The sequence below is a fragment of the Mauremys reevesii genome, linkage group 4 (genome assembly GCF_016161935.1).
Source record: "Mauremys reevesii isolate NIE-2019 linkage group 4, ASM1616193v1, whole genome shotgun sequence".
NCBI classification, from domain to species: Eukaryota; Metazoa; Chordata; order Testudines; family Geoemydidae; genus Mauremys; species Mauremys reevesii.
Genome location: NC_052626.1, coordinates 22,228,416 through 22,256,079, shown reverse-complemented (window position 1 = coordinate 22,256,079; position 27,664 = coordinate 22,228,416). Strand labels below are relative to the sequence as shown.

The window sequence follows — 27,664 nt, the reverse complement described above, 5'->3', positions numbered from 1 at the left end:
GGTATCTATGCACCAGCAACCAAGTGCAAGTCTTACTCGGCCTAGAAGTGGACTCTCTCTCTCCTGCAAAGGGAAGTGAGAGAACCTGTTCCTATGACCTATCAGGGTGCAGGGTTCTATTCCACCTATTTTCTAGTCCCCAAGAGGGGCATGTGGAGACCTGTCTTAGACTTCCATCTCAACCGCTTCATACACAAGCCAGAGTTTCATATGGTCACTGTCGCAGCCATCATTCATTTGTTAGAAAGAGGAATTTGGTTTACAGCTTTGGGTATGCAAGATGCTTACTTCCACATGGATATCCATCCTACGTACAGACATTTCCTCAGATTCAAGGTTGTACCTTTTGGACTCACCATTGCTTCACAAGTTTTCACCAAAGTTTTCTAAGGAGCGGTGGATCACCTCCACTGCCATGGGGGCTTTATATTCCCTTGATGATTTGATCATGCTGCTAGCAGCCAAAGGAGAGGGTCATTCCTAGACCTCCATGCTGCTTACACTTCACTCCTCCCTGGCGTGAGTGTAAACATGGAAAAAATCAGTTGGATCCCACACAGTCCCTAGAATTCACTGGGGCCTGTATCAATGCAATATCAGCACGTGCACACCTCCCGGAGAACAGGTTCCAGGCCATACAAGACCTGATTTCCACAGTCATTTCCAGTCCTTCTCTTCTGACTAGGACTTGGCTTTCTCTTGATCATATGGTGACTTGTACATCGCCTCCCATGCCAACAGCAAATGCACCCAATATTCCTCTGGGAAAGTGAGGGGCTTAGTGACCTTTTTCCCAAGGTGATGCCCTAGTCCTCTGCAGGTTGGACCAGATCAATTATGCCTTTCCTCTCTAGAGCTTTTGCCATGTGCCCTACACAAGATCAGATGGGAGAGAATGACGGTCACTCTGGCCTCTTCCAACCTTGCCAGTTCTGGTTTCCCTTCTTCTTCACATGTCAGCGTATCCCCCTACTTCCGTGGCCAGCTTTTCCAGAACTCCTCAAACGACATGGCTGCTGGACCCAACATCCCAATCCAGAGACTTTTCACATCTGAGCTTGTTTTTTTGGATGGGCATCTTCACAAAGCAGGAATGTTCATCAGCAGTATAAGACATCCTCTTGAAGAGCAGAGGAGAGTCCACAAGGCAGTCCTATAGGGCCAAGTGGAAGTGTTTCACCTCCTGGACCTGACAGAGGGGTCTTGCTCCTGAAGTTATGGACATCCCTCTTCTTATGGACTGTCTTCTCTCCCTGCAGACATCAGGCCTCACTCTCAACTTCATCAAGGTGCACATAACTGCTATGAGTGCTTTTCACCCTCCAGTGGAGGGAGCACTCTCTTTACTCACTGTTGACTACCAGGTTTTGGAAGGACCTCCAGTAGACTTATCCTCCCCTTCAATCCATTGCTTCCCCCCAATGAGACCTCAACCTTCTCCTCACAGTGACAAAATTTCCCTTTGAACCTCTGGCCACCTCCTTCCTGTCACTCCTCTTCATGAAGGTCACTTTCCTGGTAGCTATTACTTCTAGGTTGGAGAACTGAGGGTCATGGTGATGGACCCCTCCCCCTTTACCATGTTCTGTAAGAGGATAGTGTTTCCCTGTGCTTGCACCCCAAGTTTCTGCCAAAGGTTGTATCCCATTTTCATCTCAACCAGTCCATACACTTATCTGCTTTCTTTCTGAAACCTCACACCTCAGTGGAGGAACGATGCCGTCACTCCCTTGATGTCAGCTGGGCCCTGGCCTTCTACCTTCAAAGGATGAGATGATTCAGTAAGTCCCCAAGACATTTTATCACTATAGCAGGAAGGATTAAAAGGCAAGTGATCTCCATTCAGCAGATTGCTAAGTGGGTTTTGGGGTGCATTACACTATCAGTTATCCGAACTGTCCCATTCCTTGGGGTACAAGCCCACTCCCAAGAGTGCAAGCATCGACTACAACTGTGCTTCATGATGTACCAGTTACGGACATATGTAGGGCGGTCATGTGGAATTAGATACGTACCTCTCTTCCCATTACGGCTTAGTGCAAGACTCTGCGCTGGATGCCTCGCTTGGTGTGGCTGTTCTCCATTCCACAGTCCCATCATCTTCCTCGCACCCTGCTTGTTAATAACCCTCAGTAGAATACAATAGAAACTATCACTCCAAAGAAGAATAGGTCGCAGGCTTTGTATGAAACGTATTTTGTGTTTATCTTGCCTTGCCAGCTCTTATTTAGCAAAATTGAAACTGAATGGTATCTTTCTATGCCTGTAGAATGTTGTACATGAACTGAGGATAACCAACCAGGTGATCTATTTGAATCCACCAATTGAAGAATGCAGATATAAGCTCTATCAAGAAATGTTTTCCTGGAAAATGGTAATACTATCCCTACCCAGAATTCAAAGTCAAAGATACCAGGTAAGCATAATAAATTTATTTATAAATCTAATAAGATGGCTCTAACTGTTGCATTGCAGTTGTATACAGATCATGTAATCTTTAATGGTTATGAATGCCAGTTTTCATTTTCAAAAATTGCTCCATGTATTCTGAACTCGGTATATTCAACTTGTATTTAATTCTGTCTCTTGTCAGGTGGGTGTACACTATGAATTGTCTGAGGAAGAGAAGTTCTATCGGAATGCCTTAACACGGATGCCCGATGGTCCTGTAGCTCTGGAAGAGTCTTATTCGGCTGTTATGGGCATTGTGACAGAGGTTGAACAGTATGTTAAGGTAGGATATGAATTCTGATTTTCAGTTTTTGAAATTGTTTAACTCATTTGATGGTAGTTACCTTTGATTAAAGATATAGAAGAGCTCTTCTAAATCCAACAGTGTTACCTGTTTTCTATAATCCCCATTAATTCAGTTACGTAAAAAGGAACGTAGCTACATTCTGAAAATTCACTGTTACATGGAGGTTTTTTTAAATGTACTTATTAATAGGTGTGGCTGCAGTACCAGTGCTTATGGGATATGCAAGCTGAAAACATATACAACCGTCTTGGAGAAGATTTAAATAAGTGGCAAGCCCTCTTAGTTCAGATAAGGAAGGCTAGAGGAACCTTTGACAATGCGGAAACCAGGAAGGAATTTGGACCTGTTATCATAGACTATGGGAAGGTAAGAACCTGAAACTTTCATGCATCTTGTAAAAGTAAGTTGCGGAACTAAATTTCAGAATGGGCTTGTGGAGGATAAAATGAGACTTCATAACTAATAGTAATACTCAATAAACTTTCTTGATTGTAGGTACAATCTAAGGTGAACTTGAAATATGACTCTTGGCATAAGGAAGTACTCAGTAAATTTGGCCAAATGCTAGGTCAGAACATGACGGAGTTCCACTCTCAGATTTCTAAGGTAAGAATAGTCCAAACAACAATTCCTTATTACCGGATCAACTTACTACATCCACCTTTAAAATACTGTTTTTTTTTCTCTCTAACAGTCCCGTCAAGAGTTGGAGCAGCATTCAGTGGACACTGCTAGCACATCAGACGCAGTGACATTCATCACATACGTACAATCCCTGAAACGTAAAATCAAGCAGTTTGAGAAACAAGTTGAGGTAAGTTGTCTCTTACTAACATCTTGTTTCTGGAAATCTTTAAAGGCTTTTTTACAGCAAGGGGACAATTGATCATGACCAGTCTAAGCCTGCTAAGAGAAACCCTGCCTCTAATTTTCTGTCCTAGTAACCCTTCTAGATAAACACTTTCAAACCAAGATTCTATAGTGAGCCTTACTGAGTTACTTTACACTTCTGAGGGTTCTTTAAGCTGATCTGTTGCTGACTTCTGGTTATCTGAATTTCTAATTGAACTGCTAGATAACAGAAATTAAAGTAGGTTACCTTCTAACAACGTTTGTGTGGATTGTAGCTTTACCGCAATGGTCAGCGCTTGCTAGAGAAACAGAGGTTCCAGTTCCCTTCCTCCTGGTTATATATTGACAACATTGAAGGAGAATGGGGTGCTTTCAATGACATAATGCGTCGCAAGGATTCTGCCATTCAGCAACAAGTAGCAAACTTGCAAATGAAGATAGTTCAAGAGGATCGAGCAGTGGAGAGCCGTACAACTGACCTGCTGACTGACTGGGAGAAAACCAAGCCTGTGACCGTGAGTATTTTTTTTCAGGTTTCTTTGCTGAATTCACTATAGAAAGTTGGCATCCTGTAACAAACAGGTTGTTCAGTAAACCCTGAAATAGACTGAAGGGGAGGCATAGTTGTTACCTTTACCAATTTTTGATGCAGAAATGTGAATCCTCTCTAGAGGGTTTCCTGGTGACTTGGCAGAAAGTGTACCGTGTCTATTGCTCGCGGTTTAAAATTCCATCACTTTCCCTGACATAACTTGCATTTTAAAACGGAAACACCTCTTTTGTAACTTGATTTTTTTAGAATGTAACTAGCAATAAGGAGTGTATACTTTATAGAGCATTTGGTGAGAGGAAGAATCTTGAGCCTGTGTCCTAAAGTAAGTGTTACTAGCTAGTGTCTGCTTAAAAAAAACCCCTTTTCTGCCAAGAAGATTCTTTAGACGCTTACCCAGGCAAGGGATCAGTAATTCTCATACCCAGAGTTAAAGGTCTGCCAGGGGAACTGAAAATTCCTTAAAGCAAAAGAGATGGCGTGGTGTCTGATGCTAATCAGAAGTAGTTTCTGCACAGATTTTAAGTGCTAAACCCTAACTCTTAACATCTGTGCCATGTTGTCCTTCATGTGGTTCTTTCTAGGGAAACTTGCGTCCAGAGGAGGCTCTTCAAGCACTTACCATTTATGAAGGGAAATTTGGTAGGTTGAAGGATGATCGTGAGAAATGTGCAAAGGCCAAAGAAGCTCTTGAGCTAACAGATACAGGACTACTCAGTGGCAGTGAAGAACGTGTACAGGTACAAACTGTTTTTTAAAAATCCATGAATTTGGTGTTTGTAAATGATTCTGGACAGATGACTTCTTGTAGGCAGAAGTCCTTCAATTCATTCATAGAGAAGGCACAGCAGTCAGTGGTTCTCCCTTCATGCTGCTCTCACTGTGCCCTAACCTTAACTAGGATGGTCCAGTCTTAGGGGTGAGTAATTCAGTCTCAATACCCATTCAGCCATTGGCTTTTCCACTGGGACTGCAACCTCAGACACTTGAGGGCAGCTTCTTAAGATGCAGAAATCTGGCCACTAAACTAACGAGAGATGAGACTAAGGGCTTGTTTATGTGACAGGTAGCTTCTAAGTCAGTGGTTCTCAAACTTCAGCAACCCAAGGACTCCCATTTTGATGGAGAAAAAATTTAGGGACCTCCAAACCCACCCCCACTCTGCCCCCTCCCTCCATCAGTCATGCTTCCACACCCTCATTCACTTTCACCAGGCTGGAGCAGAGGGTTGGGGTGCAGGAGGGGGTGTGGGCTCTTGTAGGAAGTTTGGGTGTGGGAGGGGATACAGGATGCAGGCTCTGGGAGGGAGTGTGGTTGCAGGTTCTGGGTTGGGGTGCAGGAGGGGTTGAGGGATGCAGGTTCCGGCCCGTGGGTGCTTACCTCAGGCAGCGCCCAAAAGCAACCAGCAAATCTCTCTGGCAGCGGCTCCAAGGCGGGAAGGCCATGGGGGCGGTCTCCGTGTGCTGCCCCTGCCTGCAGGCACTGCCCCTGCAGCTCCCATTGGCTGCAGTTCCCAGCCAATGGGAGCTGCAGAGTCAGCTGTCAGGGTCAGGGCAACTCATGGAGCCCCCCTCCTCTTCTGTGCCACCGGACTTCCACAGCCTACAGTTTCAGAAATGCTGTTCTAAATCATATTCTGCTAAGGCACGCTCCAGGACTTTCACTGCAATGTAGCAGCGTCCATATGAGACGTTACCGCAAGGGAAGTTTGCTATACTGTGGGGGTTCACTCTTGTGTGCTGTGCAGTAACTTGCCATGTAGACAAGCCCTAACCTAAGCTACTGAGCAGCCAACATATGGTAACTCCTTTTGGACCACCAGAGATGGGCTAGGCAAGCTAGGGTCAAGTCTCTGTCCAATTACCAGTACCCTGACCAAGTTCCTATCCCAATGATTTGTTTAACAAGTTCTGTCTAACTTGATGATGATAAATATCTGTCCTTTCTATATAACTGACCAAAGTTTGATGTATCCCTTTATACTGTAGGTAGCTTTAGAAGAGTTACAAGACCTCAAAGGAGTTTGGTCTGAGCTTTCCAAGGTCTGGGACCAGATTGATCAGATGAAGGAGCAACCATGGGTTTCAGTACAGCCTCGCAAGGTACCTCTTTTTATTGAGTATATAGAAATCATAACTACAGCTATACTATTCGACTCTTGGCCTTTGAGGTAAAAATATATTTTAAATGCTCTAACAACTTGAAAATGAGCCAGAATATATGGCATGGTGCTTACGTACCTGGGTCTTTTTGGCATATGAAAAACAGAACTGAGAATGTAGCCTCTATCTTAATCTAACTTGGAGCACAGAGCAGCAGAAATAACTTTTCCTCTTAACTGAAGTTTCAACAGGGTAAGGCTTACAAAGCAAAACTTGAAAAATTATCAGGATTGCAGAAACTGCGGTACCTTAAATATATTTAATTATAGGCTACATCTGCAGAGGACAAGCATGGATGCTATATCTGTTTCTTGAAATTAAGTTGCTCTAAATAAGCACTTTTCTGAAACGCTTGTCCGGCTTCACTGATGAAAAGCTATTGTCCAAGCTGATGCTTCTTGGATACGTACATCTGAAACAAGGCTTTTGCCTCTTATCTGTAAGGAAGAATGTCACGATTTCATGACGACTGTCATCTAGTGTAAAATTACTACATGCTGTGCTACTCCAATGATCAAGGGATAGAGAACTAGTATTGTACCAACAGTCATGAATTAAGCTTAAAGCAGTACTGTTGACTCCATATAACGTGCTGAGGTGGAATATATCAACAAACGCATGGAGAATCTGTTGGAATGATGAGGTTTTGAGGGGGCAATTGAATGTTTTCATACATCTAGGGTTGCCTGCCTTGTATACAGCTATATTGATTGTTAGCAAAATTAAATATATGCAGCATAGGAAAGCATGATCAATATTATCTAAGGGGGATTCTCCCATTCTTAAAAGTTTAATAAAATGTTAAGATAACTGTTGTAATACCCAGTTTACTAGAAAGAATTAACTACCAGCAATCATTCTTGGCTTCTGTATTTTATTGACAGCTTCGTCAAAATTTGGATGGCTTACTGAACCAGTTGAAAAACTTCCCTGCTCGTTTGAGGCAGTATGCCTCCTATGAATATGTTCAGAGACTTCTGAAGGGTTACATGAAGGTAAGCTGTACTTAATCTTTTTAATTCGTTATCAAGGGTAAGTGCATCCATTAACTTAATATGTGCTGTCTCTCGTTCTAGATAAACATGTTGGTGATTGAACTGAAATCTGAGGCTCTTAAAGATCGTCACTGGAAGCAGCTGATGAAGAGACTTCATGTTAACTGGGTTGTCTCTGAACTAACCCTGGGACAGATCTGGGATGTTGACTTGCAGAAGAATGAAGCAATTGTCAAAGATGTACTTCTTGTGGCTCAGGGAGAGATGGCTTTGGAAGAGTTCTTGAAACAGGCTAGTATCTATTATTACATACACTAGATCTATTGTGCAGGAGAGGTTTTAGAGGTGTAAATTAATTTGCTGATAGCTATGTAACAAATTGGATTTTTGGATACCCAGAATGGTGGAAGTGAAATGCTTTTGCTCTTCACCATATATTTTTAGTTCTAAATAACTGAGTAAATTTAACACCAAAACTGACACAATATGAAACTCCATAGGTTTAGGGGTTTTATTAAAAGCTTTGCAAGTTTACTGAAGGTACTGTAACTTAAAGATAAATCAAGTAAAATACATAGCTAGTATGTTGCTATTAAACTTCTAAGCAGAAGACTGGAAACTGCCTTCTGTAATTTCATTTTATGAGTTGCAATAACTTTAACTCTAACCCACAAGACATCATTATGAAATCTTCCACTATATGATTCACAGCAATCCAAGGCCTGCAGGTTCACGTGCGCTGCAAAAAGAATCAAGCTTGTGTAACTACGTTTCTACTCTATATAATGAAATACATGTAATAGATTTTAAATCTATTACATGAGTTCATAACCTGACTTCTTTTTTTCTTAAAGATAAGAGAAGTGTGGAACACTTACGAACTGGATTTGGTTAACTATCAGAACAAATGTCGTTTGATTCGTGGTTGGGATGATCTCTTCAACAAGGTCAAGGAGCACATTAACAGCGTGTCTGCCATGAAGTTATCACCATACTACAAGGTATAATGTAAAATTACTTTTTTTTCTTTTCAGGTAGCTTTTGGCTCCCTCCTTGTTTTAGTATTCTTTTCCTAGTGTACATTTGTTCAGCTGGCACCTTGTGTGCCAAGTTTGGCAAATTAACTAGATGTATAAGTGTGATTATACCTTTTTATAGCTTTAACCAAACTTGCAATATTATTTCCAATTCAGTTCTTAAACTAGCTTGATTAGTGTTACTTGTCCAACTTCTTAGAATCATGCTGACTTGTAGCTGAAGGTTTTGGTTTTTTTTAAAGGTAAACTGAATGTTAATGTTTTTTGTAACATTTAGGTGTTTGAAGAAGATGCCCTTAGCTGGGAGGACAAATTGAATCGCATCATGGCACTCTTTGATGTCTGGATAGATGTCCAAAGGCGATGGGTCTACCTGGAGGGGATCTTCACTGGTAGTGCTGATATTAAGCACTTATTGCCTGTTGAAACACAGAGGTTCCAAAGGTATACTTACTTTGGATTTGTGTGAAATTCTCAGTTCAGGGCAAGCTTCACCATTGACTTTGTTCCTCTGCCTGCCCACTGCATAAGCACCGCTTCCAAGTGATAGGTCTGCACTTATCTCAGTGAATCCTGTGATTCACCCCCACTTTTTTGTTCTAGTGACCCAGAGCAAAATACTCCTGTTCACCAGTAGTGTTTTCATCAGGTCCATCTGGGTTTTGGCCCCTGCTGCAGACTTTGGAAGCATATGACTGGTATGAGAGTGCAGTGACAGAGCAGCTTGTTCATATGGATAGTTTCCTTTTGCACATAAGAAAAGGGTTAAAACAATAAAAGACCTGTAGACCTATAAGTTACCTAGATGTTAGCCTTTCCCTGCAAGTTGAGGTAGCCCCTCTTGTTCTACCCATCATGTAGCATTGGGCTAGGCAGGTAGATTGCAAGCCTTGCAGTCTCTGCCTGTGTCCAATCTTCATTTGATGTCTCCCACCCTGAGCTAACAAGCAGTCTCTCATCCATTTCAAAGTCTTTGACCAGGTTCAGGACATCTGTCCCAGGACAGACATAGTCACCTCTCCAGAGAGTCAGAGGTGGACATTAGCAGTGGATTTACTGTATGGTCCATTTGAGCACCGGCAATTGAGTTAGTCATTGTCTGGTTCTTGGGTACCATGTGAAGTGCTCCAACTAAATTAATTTTTTGTGTAGCATAAAGCCAGCCACACCATAATACACAATATTAATAAAATTAATAGATATCCCCCCTTTTCACCCTCAGTAACTGAACTTGTACTATTGTATCCCTCATTTAAAGTGTGCTTAATATTTTTCTCACTCTCACTTACAGCATCAGTACTGAGTTTCTGGCACTTATGAAAAAGGTATCCAAATCTCCCCTTGTGATGGATGTTCTTAACATCCAAGGTGTACAAAGGTCACTGGAGAGATTAGCAGACTTGCTTGGAAAGATCCAGAAAGCATTGGGAGAATACCTGGAGAGGGAGAGATCCTCCTTTCCTCGGTAAGGAACTTGATCTCCTCAACCAATTGTGTTGGAATAAAGTCTAATGTGGATTGTTTGTTGGTACAGGTAGTGCCTAAGTACATCCTTTTACTCTGTTCCTCTAGCAACCTTCTAGTGCATTTGCAGATATCAAAACATGAATGCTTTGGAATCATAAAAAAATAAAGGTTGAACAATTTAGACATTTTTATGGCCCCATTTCCTGGAAAGTGATCAACTTCAGTTTCTTTGTGTGGGTCATTTGTGATTAGTAACTTAAATGGCATAATTTGAATATATATATTGCTTAATAGGCTGTTTCACCTGGTTCTGAATAATGAAATTCTCAAATTAGTTTTATTTCATTAAGCTAAATGAATCCATAGGGATCTCTTTAACCAAATACCAAAGCTTTACGAACTTGTATCATTCTATATTTGAATCATGTTGCATTCTGTTTTGCCTTCAATTCTCAGTAGTATGTCATGTCCTTGGATTGTAGATCTAAACAAAACCTCCACGTCAAGCATGTATTGAGAGTGGGAGCTTTGCTGTCTCATAATGTTTCTATATCTGGCAAATATCTGCTAATGAGGTGTTTGGGTGGGAAGAAAACTCTAGATAGACTAAAAACAGTGCAGAGAATAAGGCCTGAGGTATTTTTACTATGAGCTAACAGATGTATGGAGGAAAGGAATTACACAGCATTGCACAATCTAGCAGATATTTCCCTGGTTTTATAAGGGTTATAAAGGTTCAAATAAATATATTAATTTTGGGCCTTCAAATTAATTAATTTAAAAAAATTATTTCACCTCAGTGGTCAATTGTTTTAAAAAGCTTTAACCTTATTTCTAATACTAGGTTCTACTTCGTTGGTGACGAGGACTTACTCGAAATCATAGGAAACAGCAAGAATGTAGCTAAGCTACAGAAACATTTCAAGAAAATGTTTGCTGGAGTGTCTAGCATCATCCTGAATGAAGATAACTCTGTTGTTCTGGGGATCTCATCACGTGAAGGAGAGGAGGTAGAGCTGCATCTTCAGGGTTTTTTGCAAACTTACAAACCTGGTCTAAATGAGAACTAAAATGACACATTTAATTGTTTCAGGTGCTGTTCAAAACACCCGTGTCTATCACAGAACATCCTAAGATCAATGAGTGGCTCACACTTGTTGAAAAAGAAATGAGGGTCACACTTGCAAAGCTGCTTGCTGAGTCTGTGACTGAAGTAGAAATCTTTGGTAAAGCAACTTCAATTGATCCAGTTCTCTATATTTCTTGGATTGACAAATATCAGGTATCCATCTTATTCACGTTTGTCTAAGCAAACTATATAATACGCTTTTGTGGGAGGAACAACTTTTAGCAAAAATCTAACTGTATTTTAAACGTTCAGGCCCAGCTTGTTGTCCTGTCAGCCCAAATTGCATGGTCAGAGAACGTGGAATCTGCTCTGAGTGGCATGGGTGGTGGAGGAGACAGCAGTCCTCTGCACTCTGTGCTGGCTAATGTTGAGGTCACACTGAATGTGTTAGCTGACTCTGTGTTGATGGAACAGCCACCTCTCCGCAGAAGGAAATTGGAACATTTGGTAAGTAATGCTCTCCTCCCCATCCTTAAGTAGTCATTCCGTCTCTTACAGAATTTAAACACCATCTGTCCATCTTCAAATCATGAAAGTGACACCTAGGGAAAACTAAAATGTTCCCATCAAGCTTTCTTGAGGAACAGCTGTTTCTGTAGAGATTACATATGCCTGACTTGAAATAATGTCTATGAACTTAAATGTCAATGTAGTCTAAGTTTCTGAAGAATTATTTAGTGAATAGAAACAACTCTTGGAATATACCACCCAATCTCCTATTCTGAGAGTAGATAAGATTTATGAATCTAGAGTTTATATTAACTTTTATCATCTACGTATGTACATGGCTCCCATAACATAGTGTCTGAGCTCCTTCAGCTGTTTAAAAATAGAAACAACTTATAGGAGAAATAGCTTAACTTCTGTGTTTGTGTGTGGGGCTGTCATAGGCACATGAAGAAGTTTTTAAAGAAAGAAAGAGAAGCTAAACTGAAGGGTTTTTTTGCATTTAGCGATCAGTCTTAAGTCATCACTTGCCCACTGAATTCATAGCAGAACTCCAGCTCCTCCTAAGCTCTGCTTTCCACCAGACATGTGCAACTGATAAGCTATCCTGTTGTTCAAAGGCTCACATAAAATAAACCTTGAACTAAACTTCTAACTGGGGAACAAGTGTAGAGTGCATAGCCACAGAACGGTGTTTGTGGCAGTCTGTGCTGCCAAGAAAATAGTGCTGTTTTGTACTAGTTGGAGCTTTCTCACAGGGTGTGGCTTCACTGCTAGATATGTCTAGCAGTAATCAAACCTATGGACCTTCAGCCTTACCATGTCCAAATCTGTGCTGATACAATAAAGTGCCAATTTCTGGCCTATTGCAGATGAAAGTTGACATTTTTTGTGCCTTGGGCATCCAAAAGGATTGAAGGCTAGTGATAAACTAGTGTGAGGGGAAGGTGCCCTCCATAGTGGAGTCTTAGAGGAAGCAAGTTCTTAGAAACATTTCTCTTTATCTACCAGCATCTCAGTCTTGGCTGGGTTCAGCTCTAGTCAGATGCGCTTCATTCAGCTGCTGATTCCAGCTACTGAAAGCTGGGAATGGAGATGGAGAGCTCAGGTTTGGTCTGTACCTCCTGGGATTTCATTCCATAGTGTCTCACCGATTCTCTTGGTGTCTTTATATAGACTTTGAATAACTTGTGTAGAGGATTAAAACTTGTGGGACCTCAGAAGTGAGGTCTGAGGGATGTAGAAACACTGTTCCTCTGCAGCACTAGGGGTTTCTTAGAGGAAAATGTGAGCTGGTTTAAGGGCACTCTCATTCATCATTACAGCTTCTTGGAGGCAGACAAGAATATCTGGTGACTAACAGTATCTGGTGCCAGAAAGGTCTAGCAGGATGAGTACGGATGTGCTTCCTTTCTCTGCTTGTGGACAGTTCTTGTGGTTTCAGAACCATGCCTTGGCCTGAAACTTGACTGAAAGGAACAGACTTTTTTTACTAGCTCCTCCTTTCTGCAAGCCAGAGGATGGATATTAGATGATGCTTTCTGGCATCGAGCAATGGCTTTTCATAAATTGAGGTGCAGTGCTATGCAGTAAAACTGTTGGTTTTATTAGTGTACCTGGTCTTTTTTTTGTGGTGGTTACTAATGAGATGCTTGTTCTCCAGATTACAGAGTTAGTGCACCAACGAGATGTTACAAGATCACTGATCAAAAGTAAAATTGACAACTCCAAATCCTTTGAGTGGCTCAGCCAGATGCGATTCTACTTTGACCCAAAACAGACAGATGTGTTGCAACAGCTGTCCATTCAGATGGCAAATGCCAAATTCAACTATGGCTTTGAGTATCTTGGTGTTCAGGATAAACTAGTTCAGACTCCTCTTACTGACCGCTGTTACCTGACAATGACGCAAGCCTTGGAGGCAAGACTTGGAGGCTCGCCATTTGGTAAGTTGGTACTTATTCCCTGTGTGTCTTCTGTTAAAAGTAAAGACTGATGTGCATCAGCTATAATATTAATAAAGTAACTTCCATAGTTGAGACTCCAATTTTGAAAAATGAGCAACACTTAAGCTGTGTCTATACTTACCGGTAGATCTGCATTGCTGTAATCAAGGCAGCAGGTGTCGATTTAGCAGGTCTGTTGAAGACCCGCTAAATCAATAGGCGAGTGCTCTCCCACTTATTTGTGTACTCCCACTTCCCTGAGAAGAGTAAGGGAAGTCAGCTGGAGAGCAGTAGACACTGCAGTAAGTCGACCTAAGCTACATAAACTTCTGTTTCGTTATTCGCGTAACTGAAATAGCGTAACTTGGGCTGACTTACTGCGGTACTGTAGCTCAGCCCTTAGACTCTAGATGTTAATATTGTCAGTTTGGTGCCTAGGAAGAGAGTAATGTTTTTATCCCATTCTAAAAATAGGTCCTGCTGGTACGGGCAAAACAGAATCTGTAAAGGCCCTTGGACACCAGCTTGGCCGCTTTGTTCTGGTTTTCAACTGTGATGAAACATTTGACTTCCAGGTATAGTATCTTCATTTTAAGTTACGATCTCATTAATATACCATTCAGCTTGTAGATTTCAAAACAGTTTGAAAGCTTGTTCCTGTATCTGGTAAAATAGATTCTGGTTACTTTACTGTGCTTCATTGGACCTCAACTACCACCTAAAGCAGAATTGGGTTAGAAGCTGCGTGCTCTGTGTTTAGACAGTAATTTAGCAAGATTAAATCTGAACTGCAAGCTTTAGGAAGGTAACTTAAAATATTTTCAAACTACAGTCTTCCATTACAATCCCCCAGTCATATTGTGTGACCAACTGAAGTAGACCTACTTTAGTAGAAATCAAATACGTGTAACTGGCTGACTCCTAATGGATATCTTGCTGCACATACTCCTTATCTCAATGGACTGCCTGATATATTGAGGCATTGTAACTACCTTTAAATTCTGCTGCAGGCTTAGGAATGTGCTTGCAGAGATTTTAGAATTAAGTAACAGACTTTTCTCTAAAGAGGCGTGGAAGTTGTTTAGTAGTGCCTTATACATTCTAGAATGTGGAGGTTGGCATTGAAAAACTGAAACATCTGAGAAGCAAGAGTGGTGTGAGTAGGTAGAGAAGTAGTTGTTTCAGTTGAAAGTATAAAGATTCTCAGAATAAAGAGTGAGACTGACACACATGCGCGCACACACACAATAGGGGGTTAATGTATATAACCTCAATCCAATCCAGTCTACACCAGTTCCACCATGTACAGGGAAGAATAACTAAGGTAACTTTTTTTGTGTGTGTATAAAGATTATCTCTCTTTTTTTTTTTTCCCCTGCCTGCAGGCAATGGGACGCATCTTTGTGGGACTTTGTCAAGTGGGCGCATGGGGCTGCTTTGATGAGTTCAACAGACTTGAGGAGCGTATGCTTTCTGCTGTTTCTCAGCAGGTTCAGTGCATCCAGGAAGCCTTACGAGAACATTGCAATCCAAACTATGACAAGAGTATGCAATTTTGTTCATTGCTAATGGTTTTGTATAGCTGTTCTGTCAAAAGAATGCCCTCACTTGCATGTCTGGAAATAGGTCCTTTTGAGAAATCTCATTGATCTGTTTCCCCACATTGTCCAGATTATTTTTTGTTAAATTTGAAAGCGTAATTTAAATATTAAACAATTAAAGGAAGTAGCTGTCAGCTGATATGCAGTCACTGTCAACATTGTGTAACTTTAGTGTTGTGGTAGAAAAAAATGTTTGACTAGTTGTACCATAAACAAAACTATACAGGATACTAAAAGTGAAGTTTCAACTACTGTAGTTGATAGCTGGTTTGACTGAGACAAAATCAACTGTAACTAAAAATACTTTGTGAACTACTTTTAGCTTCCGCACCTATTACTTGTGAGCTGCTGAATAAACAAGTTAAAGTGAGCCCAGACATGGCTATCTTCATCACCATGAATCCTGGTTATGCGGGTAGATCCAATCTTCCAGACAACTTGAAGAAGCTGTTCCGTAGCTTGGCAATGACAAAGCCAGACCGCCAGCTGATTGCCCAGGTCATGTTGTACTCTCAGGGTTTCCGTACTGCTGAAGTGCTTGCCAATAAGATTGTCCCATTCTTCAAGTAAGTAATAGTCACTTAAACAAGTCTTATTCAAACCACTAAAAAAATCACTCGTGTACTTAAATTTGGAACTTAAAGTGGCTCTAGTTGGTTTTGAAACCGCCATAGCAAGAACATAGAACAGTAAGCATGCTTGACACTTTACTGTTGAACATTAGTTTTGTGATCTTAGTATGTCTAAAACTGACTCTGGTATCTTTTATCCTTAGACTCTGTGATGAGCAGCTCTCCTCTCAAAGTCATTATGACTTTGGCTTAAGAGCTTTGAAGAGTGTACTGATTAGTGCAGGAAATGTGAAGAGGGAGAGGATTCAGAAGATAAAGCGGGAGAAGGAAGAGCGTGGTGAAGTTGTTGATGAAGGGGAAATTGCTGAGAACCTACCTGAACAAGAGGTAAAACGTATACAGATTTTTTTATATTGATTCACAGCAAAGGTGATTACAGTAGATATGCCTTTATATGAGCACTTACAGTAAAACATCTGCTGTATCTAGCATAAACATAATCTATTTAAGTTCACAAGTGTCGTATTTACTTGAAGTCATGATATTTTAGGCTATAGGAGTGGCGGTTTCAGTGGGTTGAACTGAGTTTCAATCAGTGCTTGAGTTGTTGGAAGTGTTTTTCTTACAATAAAACAGAGGCACCTGATGGTTTGTGGTCATCACAAACTTTCACCACTCCTATAAAATGTCTGGTGTCCTGACTATATTCCAAGTGGAGTAGATATTCTGAATGAACTCCTGCAGTTCATATCACTTTTAGATAAATGTTATGTAGGCAAGTACAGTTGTCATTCCTCAACTAAGGAAATTGTATTAGGTGATAGCTTAAAGTGATGCGATACAGGGAATACTTATCTTCATGATGCACTGTCATAAATGATCTTGCACAAATACAAAACTCAACATCAAATAAGTTTTTTGCAGGGAATAAGAATGCTAAATGCAAACCTAGTAAATATCAATATACTCTTCAGTCTGAGTATTCAGCATGACCTGTCTGAAATATTTCCACCAGTGTGACTAATGCAGATATTCATTGCTTACGGTGTATTGTCTAATCAAAACATGACATTTTCCTTGTAGATTTTGATCCAGAGTGTGTGTGAAACAATGGTACCCAAACTTGTTGCAGAAGACATCCCACTGCTGTTCAGTCTCTTGTCCGATGTATTCCCTGGAGTACAGTATCACCGTGGTGAAATGACAGCCCTGCGAGAGGAGCTTAAGAAAGTGTGTCAGGAAATGTACCTTACCTATGGTGATGGAGAAGAAGTTGGTGGCATGTGGGTCGAAAAGGTACGTTGTGATATTGTAAATCTTACAATGTGGAGTTGACAAAAGGACATGTAACACTTTGCATATTCCGTGATACAGAAATCAAATAGAACTGCTCCCCAAATAGACAGAATACCTAAAATAAGTTTCAGCTTTAAGTGATTCCAGATTAATATATTTGAATCTTAATAAATGCAAGTCTTAAGTGACAGCTCCTTCTGTTCTGTCACAGGTTCTTCAGCTGTATCAAATTACCCAGATCAATCATGGGTTGATGATGGTGGGTCCTTCTGGAAGTGGAAAGAGCATGGCTTGGAGAGTGCTGCTAAAAGCCCTGGAGCGGCTAGAGGGTGTAGAAGGTGTTGCTCACATCATTGATCCAAAAGCAATCAGCAAAGATCACCTCTATGGCACTTTGGATCCAAATACCAGAGAATGGACAGATGGATTGTTTACACATGTCCTGAGAAAGTGAGTCTTAGCCACTTCTTAACTTATATTATGTTTATTGGAGATATCCTTGGATGTTGTCATTGCCATGGAGGATTGAGGGAAGGGGAAATTACTCTGTGTTTTTTAACCTACACTAAATGCTTTCCTGAACTTAGGATCATAGACAATGTGAGAGGTGAATTGCAGAAACGACAGTGGATCATCTTTGATGGGGATGTAGATCCTGAATGGGTGGAGAACTTAAACTCCGTGTTGGATGACAACAAACTGCTGACTCTGCCCAATGGAGAACGTCTCAGCCTTCCACCAAATGTAAAGTTTCTTGTTTTTACAAATATTTCAGCATTTCTAAATAGTTTAATCTACTGAAAATGTAATCTCTGCTGCTTTTGGTAGCTGACATGAACAGGCTCTCATCACACAACCTGTGGGCACAGAGTAAAGTTAATATTGCATCAGAGCAAAAGTGGTCTTATGCAATGGTCTGGTTGAATTATTTAAAAACCCATCTGTGGTTATGGAGTTTGTCATGTCAGGTTTAACCCTACCAGAGTAGGAAACACTAGATTATAAATGAATGTCTAACTATGTGTTAACTTCATAAGGTATCTTATGTATTTTAAGACAAAACTAATTTTTATACCACCTATTGGCTTTTTGGGAGTTTAGAGAAGCATGTTAACTGAGCTTTTACAGTAACTCCTTGTTTAACGTTGTAGTTACGTTGCTGAAAAATGCTACTTTTAAGCGAAATGATGTTAAGCGAGTCCAATTTCCCCATAAGAATTAATGTAACTTGGAGGGGATGGGGGCTAGGTTCCAGGGAAATTTTTCTTCCCCCCACCCCCCACCCCATAAGTTTTAAACAAACAATTTAGTACTGTACACAGCAATAATGACTGTGGAACTTGGTTGAGGTGGGATATCAGGGTGTTCCCCACCCCCTCTCATGTACCCCCATCTCCACAGAGGAGGGTGGGATATTTCCCAGGGAATGCCTTGCTGCTAAATCACGAACTAGCACTTGGCTGAGTCCTCAAGGGTAAACACATTTGTTAATGGAGCCTCACACTCTCTACAAGGCTGCATGAATGGAGGGAGGAGACACAGCATGGCAGTGGCTGCAAACATTCCCTGTGGAAACTGAATGTGATGATGAGCTCATGCTATCCCACTGGCGTGCACCACTCCCTCCACTTTCCAAAGAGCTGAGGGGGAGGGGTGCATCTCACACACATGTACACGTACACGGGCGGGTGTGTGTGAAGCACATTGCTGTTTAAGTACGCTGACCCCACTCTAAGTACACTGCCTTTTTAAGTAGATAAGCAGGTTGAGACAGCAGCTGCTGCCAGCAAGCTCCCTCTGTCCTGAACCCTGTCATGTTCCCCCCCCCATTGCTCTGTGGAGATGGGGGTACATGAGAGGGGGGTGGGGAACACCCTGACATCACCACTCTTCTCCCCCAATCCCCTCACAGCAAGCAGGAGGCTCCCAGGAGCAGCTCCAACGCAGAGGCCAGGAGCAGCACATGGCAGTGCGGGGAGGGATACCTGAATTGCCTGGCAATTGATAGCCTGGTGGGTGGCTGCTGCACAGGGAACTTAAGAGAGCTGATGGGGAGGCTGCTGGTCCACCCTAGTTCCAAGCCCCCACCAGCTAGCTCCAACAGGCTGCTCTTTGTGCAAGCAGTAGACAAAGAAGGCTGCCAAACAACGTTGTACGGTAGCATTGCGCAACTTTAAACGAGCATGTTCTCTAACAGATCAGCAATATAACAACGAAACAGTGTTATCCGGGACGACGTTATGTGAGGAGTTACTGTAATAGATTCAGTAGAACGTAAAATCTAACGTCTCTTAACTGTCTGCACTTTCTCTCTAGGTGCGTATCATGTTTGAGGTACAGGATCTGAAATATGCTACTCTGGCCACAGTGTCAAGGTGCGGAATGGTCTGGTTCAGTGAAGATGTTCTAAGCACTGACATGATATTCAATAACTTCTTGGCCAGACTACGAAGCATCCCTCTGGATGAAGGTGAAGAGGAAGCTCAGCGCAGGCGAAAGGGCAAAGAAGATGAAGGTGAAGAAGCAGCTTCTCCAATGTTGCAGGTATAACTTGGAATGGATTGTAATACTGTGGACTGACACCAGACCCACTAAAAGTAGGAAGTGCCTCGAAAGCTTATCTTACAGGCTGTACTGAATATAAGTAGAGATTGAGTTAACCAAATGTAACTTGTGTGGTGTTCCCCCAATTAAAGTATGACACTTTGAACCCCTGCTATAGACAAACTTATTTTAAAATCTAGTGTTCTGACTTAAGACTACAAACCAAGTTCCTTGAACAATGCTAATGTCTTTCCCAACAGATTCAAAGAGATGCAGCAACAATTATGCAGCCCTATTTCACATCTAATGGACTGGTGACTAAAGCTCTTGAACATGCTTTCAAGTTAGAGCATATCATGGACCTGACTCGCTTGCGCTGTCTTGGTTCATTGTTCTCTATGTTGCATCAGGCTTGTCGCAATGTAGCCCAGTACAACGCAAACCATCCCGACTTCCCTATGCAGATTGATCAGCTGGAGCGTTATATCCAGGTAAAGTAAATACTGCAGCAAAGTGATCTGAAAGCCTAAAGATGAACACAATTACCAGGCTCATTGAATAGTCTCCTTGTATTTTCTTCAGCTGTCCTTCGAACACAAGTAATACTTTTTTGCATTTGTGTGGACTAATCTTTCTCTTGTCTTCCATCAGAGATACCTGGTCTATGCAATACTGTGGTCACTCTCTGGAGACAGCCGTCTGAAAATGAGAGCAGAGCTGGGAGAATACATTAGGAGAATCACCACTGTACCATTGCCCACGGCACCCAACATACCCATAATTGATTATGAGGTAATAACCTTGTCATAACTATAAAGGGAAGGGGACAATACTGTAAACCTGTGTACAATACTATAAAATCCCTCATAGCTAGAGACACCAAAATCCTTTTACCTGTAAAGGGTTAAGAAGCTCAGGAAACCTGGTTGACACCTGACCCAAAGGACCAATAAGGGGACAAGATACTTTCAAATCTTGGTGGGGGGGAAGGCTTTTATTTGTGCTCTTCGTTTTGGGAGTGGTTCGTTCTTGGGACTAAGAGGGACCAGACATCAATCCATGCTCTCCAAATCTTTCTGAACCAGTCTCTCATATTTCAAACTTGTAAGTAATAGCCAGGCAAGGCGTGTTACTTTTATTTTTGTTTTCTCAACTTGTAAATGTTCCTTTTTGCTGAGAAGATTTTACCTCTGTTTGCTGCAATTTTGAACCTAAGGCTAGAGAGGGTTCCTCTGGGCTCTATGAATCTGATTACCCTGTAAAGTTATTTTCCATCCTGATTTCACAGAGATGATTTTTACCTTTCTTTTATTGAAAGCATTCTTTTTAAGAACCTGATTGATTTTTTTCCTTGTTTTAAGATCCAAGGGGATTGGATCTGGACTCACCAGGAATTGGTGGGGGAAAGCAGGGGGGATGGTTAAATTCTCCTTGTGTTAAGATCCAAGGGGTTGGATCGGTGTTCACCAGGAACTTGGTGAAGAAGTCTCTCAAGACTATCCAGAAAAGGGAGCTAGTATTTGAGAGTTTTTTTCCAGATGACTCAGAAATCTGGATGCTGGCAGCGAGACCAGATCTAAGCTGGTAGTTAAGCTTAGAGGTGTTCATGCAGGTCCCCGCATCTGTACCCTAAAGTTCAGAGTGGGGAAGGAACCTTGACAAAGCTATACAAAGTACAAGAGGCTATAAAACCTAATTCCTAAGGAAACAAAATCAGAATGACGCTATATTTCTAAATCAACCTCTCTCAGTGGGAGTAAATCAATATCTCACAAGTTAGCTCAAGGCAAGCCACTCTACATTTGATTTTTTTTGCCTTTTTTGTTTTTGTTTGTTCAGTTGGTACGTAATGTACTGTGTAGTCCAAGCTGCTTCTAAACTAGTCCCACAGCATCAAATTTGCAGGTGTTAAAAGCCTAACTGAGTTCACAGATTAAAGCATGAAGTTGTGTAAAATAAGGTGAGGTTGTGATGAGAACCCCATTGGAACACCTCTCTACTAAATTTGTACATTAACTGTGTTTCTGTTCACCTAGGTGTCGATTACAGGTGAATGGGTCCCATGGCAGTCCAAAGTTCCTCAGATTGAAGTTGAGACCCACAAGGTTGCTGCTCCTGATGTTGTCGTACCAACCCTAGATACTGTCCGCCATGAAGCTTTGCTGTATACTTGGCTAGCGGAACACAAACCCCTGGTGCTCTGCGGCCCACCAGGTTCTGGAAAGACTATGACCCTTTTCAGTGCTCTCCGAGCCCTCCCTGATATGGAGGTAACTGTTCTGTTTCTATGTGGGTTTTGAATAATAGCAAATTTATAACAAGTAAAAGCTGCCTACCAGGTTTACTCTGATTACTGCAACACCTTTCTACTTAGATGGCAAAAACTTCATTGTATCAGAGCTCTTTGCCCAACTAAATGAATGTATCCTTGTAATACTCTGTGGTAGAAATATGATCTGTAAAAGGGAGTGGAAACTGAAGCAGAAATCAGTGACTTGCCCATAGTCACCAGGAAGATCTAGACACTTCCTAACTCCAGGAGTCGCTTCAGTTCAAGGCCATCTGTTCTTCCTTTCTAACTAGCAGCAGTAGTGCTGGCTTTTTTTTCGCCCACTTGTTCAGTATTAAATCAAAAGTATTTTGAGTTCAGGTAGCTGTTCCGTCTAGGTATGAGTGTTTAAACCAGTTAACAGTGATGAGAGACAGTATGGGTACAAGTAGGTACAACTGGCACATAACAGACTTTGATGGCAAAGTCTATAAGGAATTTTACATATCTGTAGTGACCCAAATACTTGTGTAGACAGCATCCAGTGATCAGTATCTAGTCAACATACAGCATATATTTTCAATATAAAGGCCAAGTTGTGGCATATATTGGTTACTGAGGAATGATAATCTACTGAAACTGGTTCTAAGACTTTAAGCTATTAAAATGTATCCAGTGTCTTCATGGATTTACCTCTTTTACCCTTTTTTTTTCTTTAAGGTGGTCGGACTTAACTTCTCTAGTGCTACTACCCCAGAGCTACTTTTGAAAACTTTTGATCATTACTGTGAGTACAGGCGTACACCTAATGGAGTGGTGCTGGCTCCGGTGCAGCTAGGAAAGTGGCTGGTGCTGTTCTGTGATGAAATCAACTTGCCAGATATGGATAAGTATGGCACGCAGAGAGTCATATCCTTCATTAGACAGGTTTGTTTTGTTGTGAAACTAAGGGTTATACTATTATTATTCTATTATGGAAACTTTCTTATATTATAATAATTCCCTCATTCAGATGGTGGAACATGGAGGCTTCTACCGTACATCGGATCAGACCTGGGTGAAATTAGAGAGGATTCAGTTTGTTGGAGCTTGTAACCCACCTACCGATCCTGGAAGGAAACCACTTTCACATAGGTAAATACTTTTCTGAAGCTACTAAACTATAGTACTGATCTGCAAAATGGAGTATCTGATGCCTTTACATTCTAATACTGGAATCCAGTTTGTAGTGTCAAATATTGGTTTAAAAATACCTTGCATCCAAAAGAGCTGCTCATTAACGGTCCAGCAAGCTCCTGTTGATCTTCAATAAGTCTTGGAGCACTGGAAGTTCCGAAGACTGGAAGAAAGCTGCTAAAATGCCACTTTTTAAAAAGGGTAAACGGGATGACCTAGATCCCAGACAAAATAATGGAGTAGCTGATACAGAACTTGATTTTTAAACAACTAAAAGAGGGCAATGTAACTAATACAAATCAACATGGGTTTATGGAAAATAGATCCTGTCAAACTAACTTTGTTGTTTTTGAGATTGCAAGCTTAACTGATAAAGATAATAGTGTTGACATAATAAATTTACTTAGGTAAGGCATTTGACCTGGTACTGCACAACAATTTGATTTAAAAAAAAAAAAAAAAACCCTAGAATGATATAAAAGTAACATGGCACACATTAAATGGATTAAAAACTGTCTGAGTCTCAAAATGTAACTGTTAATGGGGAGCCATTATTGAGTGGGTTTGTTTCCAGTAGGGTTGCACAGGGACTGGTTCTTGGCCATATGATATATAACATCTTTATCAATTACCTAGAAAAAAACAAAATAATCACTGACAGTTTGCAGAGAACCCAAAAATGGGAGGATGGTAAATAATGAGGACAGGTCACTGATTCACAGCAATCGGTGTCACTTGGTAAACTGGGTGCAAGCAGTTAATATGTATTTTAATAAAGCTAAATGTACATGTATACATCTAGGAACAAAGAATGTTGGCCATACTTACAGGTTTGGGGAACTCAATTCTGAGAAGGGTTTGGAGATTGTGGTGGATAATCAGTTAAAGTCGAGCTCCCCTCTGAACATGTAACACTGTGGCCAAAAGAGCTAATGCAATCCTGGGATGCTTAAATGGGGATCACAAATAGGAATAGAGGCTTATTTGATCTCTGTATTTGGCACTGATGTGACCAGTGCTGGAATCTGTGTCCAGTTCTGGTGCCCATAATTCAAGAAAGATGTTGATGACAAATTGCAGAGAAGTATCAGAGGGGTAGCCGTGTTAGTCTGGATCTGTAAAAGCAACAAAGAATCCTGTGGCACCTTATAGACTAACAGACGTTTTGCAGCATGAGCTTTCATGGGTGAATACCCACTTCTTCGGATGCATCTGAAGAAGTGGGTATTCACCCACGAAAGCTCATGCTGCAAAACGTCTGTTAGTCTATAAGGTGCCACAGGATTCTTTGTTGAAATTGCAGAGAGTTCAGAGAAGAGCCACAAGCATGATAAAGGATTAGAAAACCTGCTTTTATAGTAATGGCGTCAAAATGCTCAAGCTATTTAGCTTAACAAAGAATAGGTTAAGGAGGGACTTGATTGGTCTGTAAGTACCTACATGGGGAGCAAATATTTAATAATAGGCTCTTCAGCTTCCAGCCATTGGATCATGTTATACCTTTCTTTGCTAGACTGAAGCTAGACAAATTCAAACTGGAAACAAGGCATAAATTTTTAACAGTGAGAGTAATTAGCCATTGGAATAATTTACCGAGGGTGGATTCTGCATCATTGATAATTTTTTAAATAGAGATAATTTTTTCCTAAAAGATGCCCTGGGAATTATTTTGGGGATGTTCTACCACCTGTGTTATATGGGAGGTTAGACTAGATTTCTTCTGGCCTTACAGTCTATGAACAACACAGACTGTACTCCATTCACATTCCTGTACTTCAAAGAGGACTTTGTATTAGCCAGCAGGGTCGCGGCTAATGTGAGTGCTGAACATTACTCACTTCAGAGGCTGAGAAGGCTGTTGTGAAATTAATAGTTATTTTTACCCTATGAAACAAGCAGCTTGGATCAGAGATGAACCAATATGATGTGATATTGCAGAGTACAAGTCAGTAATTGACTCTGCTACTTTGACTTTTAGTGGCTTAATTTGAGGTGAAATCTCCACCAAGGATGGCAGTTGTTTTGAATATTGAAAATAGATAGGTCAGGTCTAGTCTAGCTGAGTTGGATGAAATCTTTCCTGGTATGAACACTAAGCTATTGGACCTCTTTCAGATTTTTACGCCATGTCCCTGTGGTGTATGTGGACTATCCTGGACCAGCGTCACTTACTCAGATATATGGAACATTCAATCGTGCAATGCTGAGGCTTATCCCATCGCTCCGCACATATGCAGAACCTCTTACTGCTGCCATGGTAGAATTCTACACAATGTCACAGGTAACTTACTCTACACACTATCCCAACTGCTGCTGACTAGTCCTCTTTCCTTGTTACTGTGCCACTTCTAGATAAATCCCCAGTGCTTTTTGTCTTGGCCTGCTTACCCTGTTTTTATTAGCAGTTGTGAGATGGGGGCATGAGAAGCATTGTTTGCATGTTAATTATTGTTGCACAACTTTATCCCATTAGATACCATACCCAGTGTTTTTGAATTTTTAGGAGAGGTTCACCCAGGACACACAGCCACACTACATCTATTCACCTCGTGAAATGACTCGATGGGTGAGAGGTATCTTTGAAGCCTTAAGACCATTAGAAACCTTACCTGTTGAAGGGCTTATTAGGATTTGGGCACACGAAGCCTTGCGTCTCTTTCAAGACAGGTAAAGAAACTATGGAAATAGTATTAAAAGTACAAATTTGAGAAAAAGATCCCTCTTTTCAGAGACTTTCCTTTAAAAAGTCGAGACCCAAGTTGAACTCTAATTTGATTCCAGATTGCTCTTTTAGATGTATAAGTATAAACACTTACAAGGGCTCAGCTGGGCAGAATATTCAGGTGGTTTAAATGCCAAACTCACTTGTTTTTATGTCAGTGATGGCTGATTCACTTATCTGCTTGTAGCACAAAACTGTCTTACTGGGCAGGTTTGTGAGGTGAAGTATAGACTGCCTACAAAGACCACAAGATTATAGTTCACCTCAAATTTAAAGGTGGTAAAAACAAATAGTTTGAAAAGGCTTGGCCAATCTCAGCAGGCCCCTTTCTTTAATTGTTGCATTTGAGATTAAGGGATTTTTATCAATGCAAGTTGGGTTCCCCCCCGGCCCCTTGAAAATGGACCTTTAAATTGTCAGTTACACAGAAAGGCTTTTCACCCTTGCTCCCTTCTCACATCTTCAGGATTTGTCAAATTGAAATTGCACTTGCTGTAGAAATGAACAAAAATTTACGTTCATAAAATAAGTGCTACCTTCAAAGGCTTATACGCATAACCAAAATGTGAAGAATATAATACCTTTTGTGGATTTGAAATCTAGTACTCTAAGCTCAGGGCAAGAGAAGTCTGTTGGATTGTTAAGTATTTGTAAGTAGATAGATCTGACTCATATTTACAATAGTATTACCCTTTGCCTTAACTTGCTATTTATAATACTTGGCGTGTCCTTCACATATATCTGTTTTTAATAGCACGCTTGCTTGTAACTGTCTTTCTCTCTAACTAGACTTGTGGAAGATGAAGAGAGACGTTGGACTGATGAAAACATTGATATGGTAGCTCTGAAACATTTCCCCAACATAGACAAAGAGAGAGCTATGAGCAGACCCATCTTGTACAGCAATTGGCTGTCAAAGGTGAGGGGTATTTCAATAGAAGCCTTGCCATTGACAGTTGCAGACACTAAGTATCCTATTAAGAGAGTGAATCTTTGCCCACCAGTTCACTGAGGCAGCACTCCTTCTAGTGTACTAAGCACAGTCCATACTATGATAGAATTTACCTTTGACAATAAGGATTGCTAACCATTTGAAGTTGGTAACCAAACACATTTGACGCAGCATGTCATGATGGGTTATCCAGCAAATAACAGAATCTATCCAGGTACCAAGGAAGTAGAACTGTGAATTTGAAGGCAGAGCATATACCCAAACTGGGACTTCCCTACAATACTGAGGGTAACAATTGCAGAAAGTATCCTGTGGTCTTGGACTAGTGCAGTTAGGAGATGTAGGTTGTCTCTTTGGTTTGTTTAACAAACAAGCCAATGGTGTCTGTAACCACACCGGATAACTAATGTCTCAAAGAAGTGCCATCCACTGAGTTACAAGCTTCGTTTCCTAGCATCCCGGGGTTCCTTTGGTCTCCCAAGTGTTGTTAGTCAGATCATTGTGTAGCTTGATCTGAGATATGACCCAAAGTGGCATGATTGAATATGCTTGTACTCCACAATCCTGTATCTAGCTGTATGCTTTCAGAACAATAAATGCCTATAGTGGTCTCATAATGAACAATGTCTGATCAATAAACTGTTCATGGCCTTAGATCCCCCTCCCTCCCACTGCCCCAATCCTTTTATATGGCCTCAACTGTTGCAGCGCACTTCAAGAAACAATTGTGTAATGTTAATATGTGATTGTAAAGCTCTGAATGTTTTAGGGTTTGCTTTTCAGTATCCAAGCAGGAATTCATAAATCTAATTCTGTGCTTTCTGGCTAAATGCTCTCCTGTCTGTTTAGACTTATGAAAATGCACTTAACATACATGCACCCAGTATATTAGATAACATAACTCAACCAGTTGAGCCATATGTGTATTCTAATCAGGAAGTTGCAGTGATGGTAAAAGTGCCAAGGAGGAGCACAAATAACTATCCACCTGGGAATTTTCTGGCACTTATGGAATATACTGACTTATATTGCCCCTTAAAGTAAGCAGTAGATCCTTTAAATGTCTTGCATTACAGTGGCTCTGCAGACATGATGCATTTTCTATTTGTGCATCGATTTTAAATGCAGCATCTGAACTGGTGTGCAAACTAGTTTTTTAAGTTAAGGTGAAGGTCTGAACTGCACTAAG

General features: G+C 41.0%; 1 protein-coding gene across 2 annotated transcripts in view; it reads left to right on the top strand.

The window, feature by feature from the left end:
* The window catches only part of LOC120403590 (cytoplasmic dynein 1 heavy chain 1), a 67,488-nt gene that overhangs the window by 13,600 nt on the left and 26,224 nt on the right, over positions 1–27,664 (top strand). For both annotated transcript variants that reach the window (XM_039534848.1, XM_039534847.1), the window contains exons 11-43: positions 2,270–2,416; positions 2,594–2,734; positions 2,948–3,124; positions 3,254–3,364; positions 3,453–3,572; positions 3,886–4,125; positions 4,745–4,900; positions 6,149–6,262; positions 7,207–7,317; positions 7,399–7,608; positions 8,172–8,318; positions 8,632–8,798; positions 9,646–9,819; positions 10,666–10,831; positions 10,915–11,103; positions 11,203–11,397; positions 13,061–13,343; positions 13,818–13,918; positions 14,729–14,888; positions 15,267–15,510; positions 15,720–15,903; positions 16,600–16,812; positions 17,024–17,262; positions 17,400–17,556; positions 19,129–19,356; positions 19,617–19,847; positions 20,008–20,148; positions 21,393–21,626; positions 22,346–22,552; positions 22,638–22,759; positions 24,917–25,082; positions 25,305–25,468; positions 26,313–26,442. In XM_039534848.1, the coding sequence (XP_039390782.1) occupies positions 2,270–2,416; positions 2,594–2,734; positions 2,948–3,124; positions 3,254–3,364; positions 3,453–3,572; positions 3,886–4,125; positions 4,745–4,900; positions 6,149–6,262; positions 7,207–7,317; positions 7,399–7,608; positions 8,172–8,318; positions 8,632–8,798; positions 9,646–9,819; positions 10,666–10,831; positions 10,915–11,103; positions 11,203–11,397; positions 13,061–13,343; positions 13,818–13,918; positions 14,729–14,888; positions 15,267–15,510; positions 15,720–15,903; positions 16,600–16,812; positions 17,024–17,262; positions 17,400–17,556; positions 19,129–19,356; positions 19,617–19,847; positions 20,008–20,148; positions 21,393–21,626; positions 22,346–22,552; positions 22,638–22,759; positions 24,917–25,082; positions 25,305–25,468; positions 26,313–26,442 (5,769 nt within the window). The remainder of the gene's footprint in view (positions 1–2,269; positions 2,417–2,593; positions 2,735–2,947; positions 3,125–3,253; positions 3,365–3,452; positions 3,573–3,885; positions 4,126–4,744; positions 4,901–6,148; positions 6,263–7,206; positions 7,318–7,398; positions 7,609–8,171; positions 8,319–8,631; positions 8,799–9,645; positions 9,820–10,665; positions 10,832–10,914; positions 11,104–11,202; positions 11,398–13,060; positions 13,344–13,817; positions 13,919–14,728; positions 14,889–15,266; positions 15,511–15,719; positions 15,904–16,599; positions 16,813–17,023; positions 17,263–17,399; positions 17,557–19,128; positions 19,357–19,616; positions 19,848–20,007; positions 20,149–21,392; positions 21,627–22,345; positions 22,553–22,637; positions 22,760–24,916; positions 25,083–25,304; positions 25,469–26,312; positions 26,443–27,664) is intronic.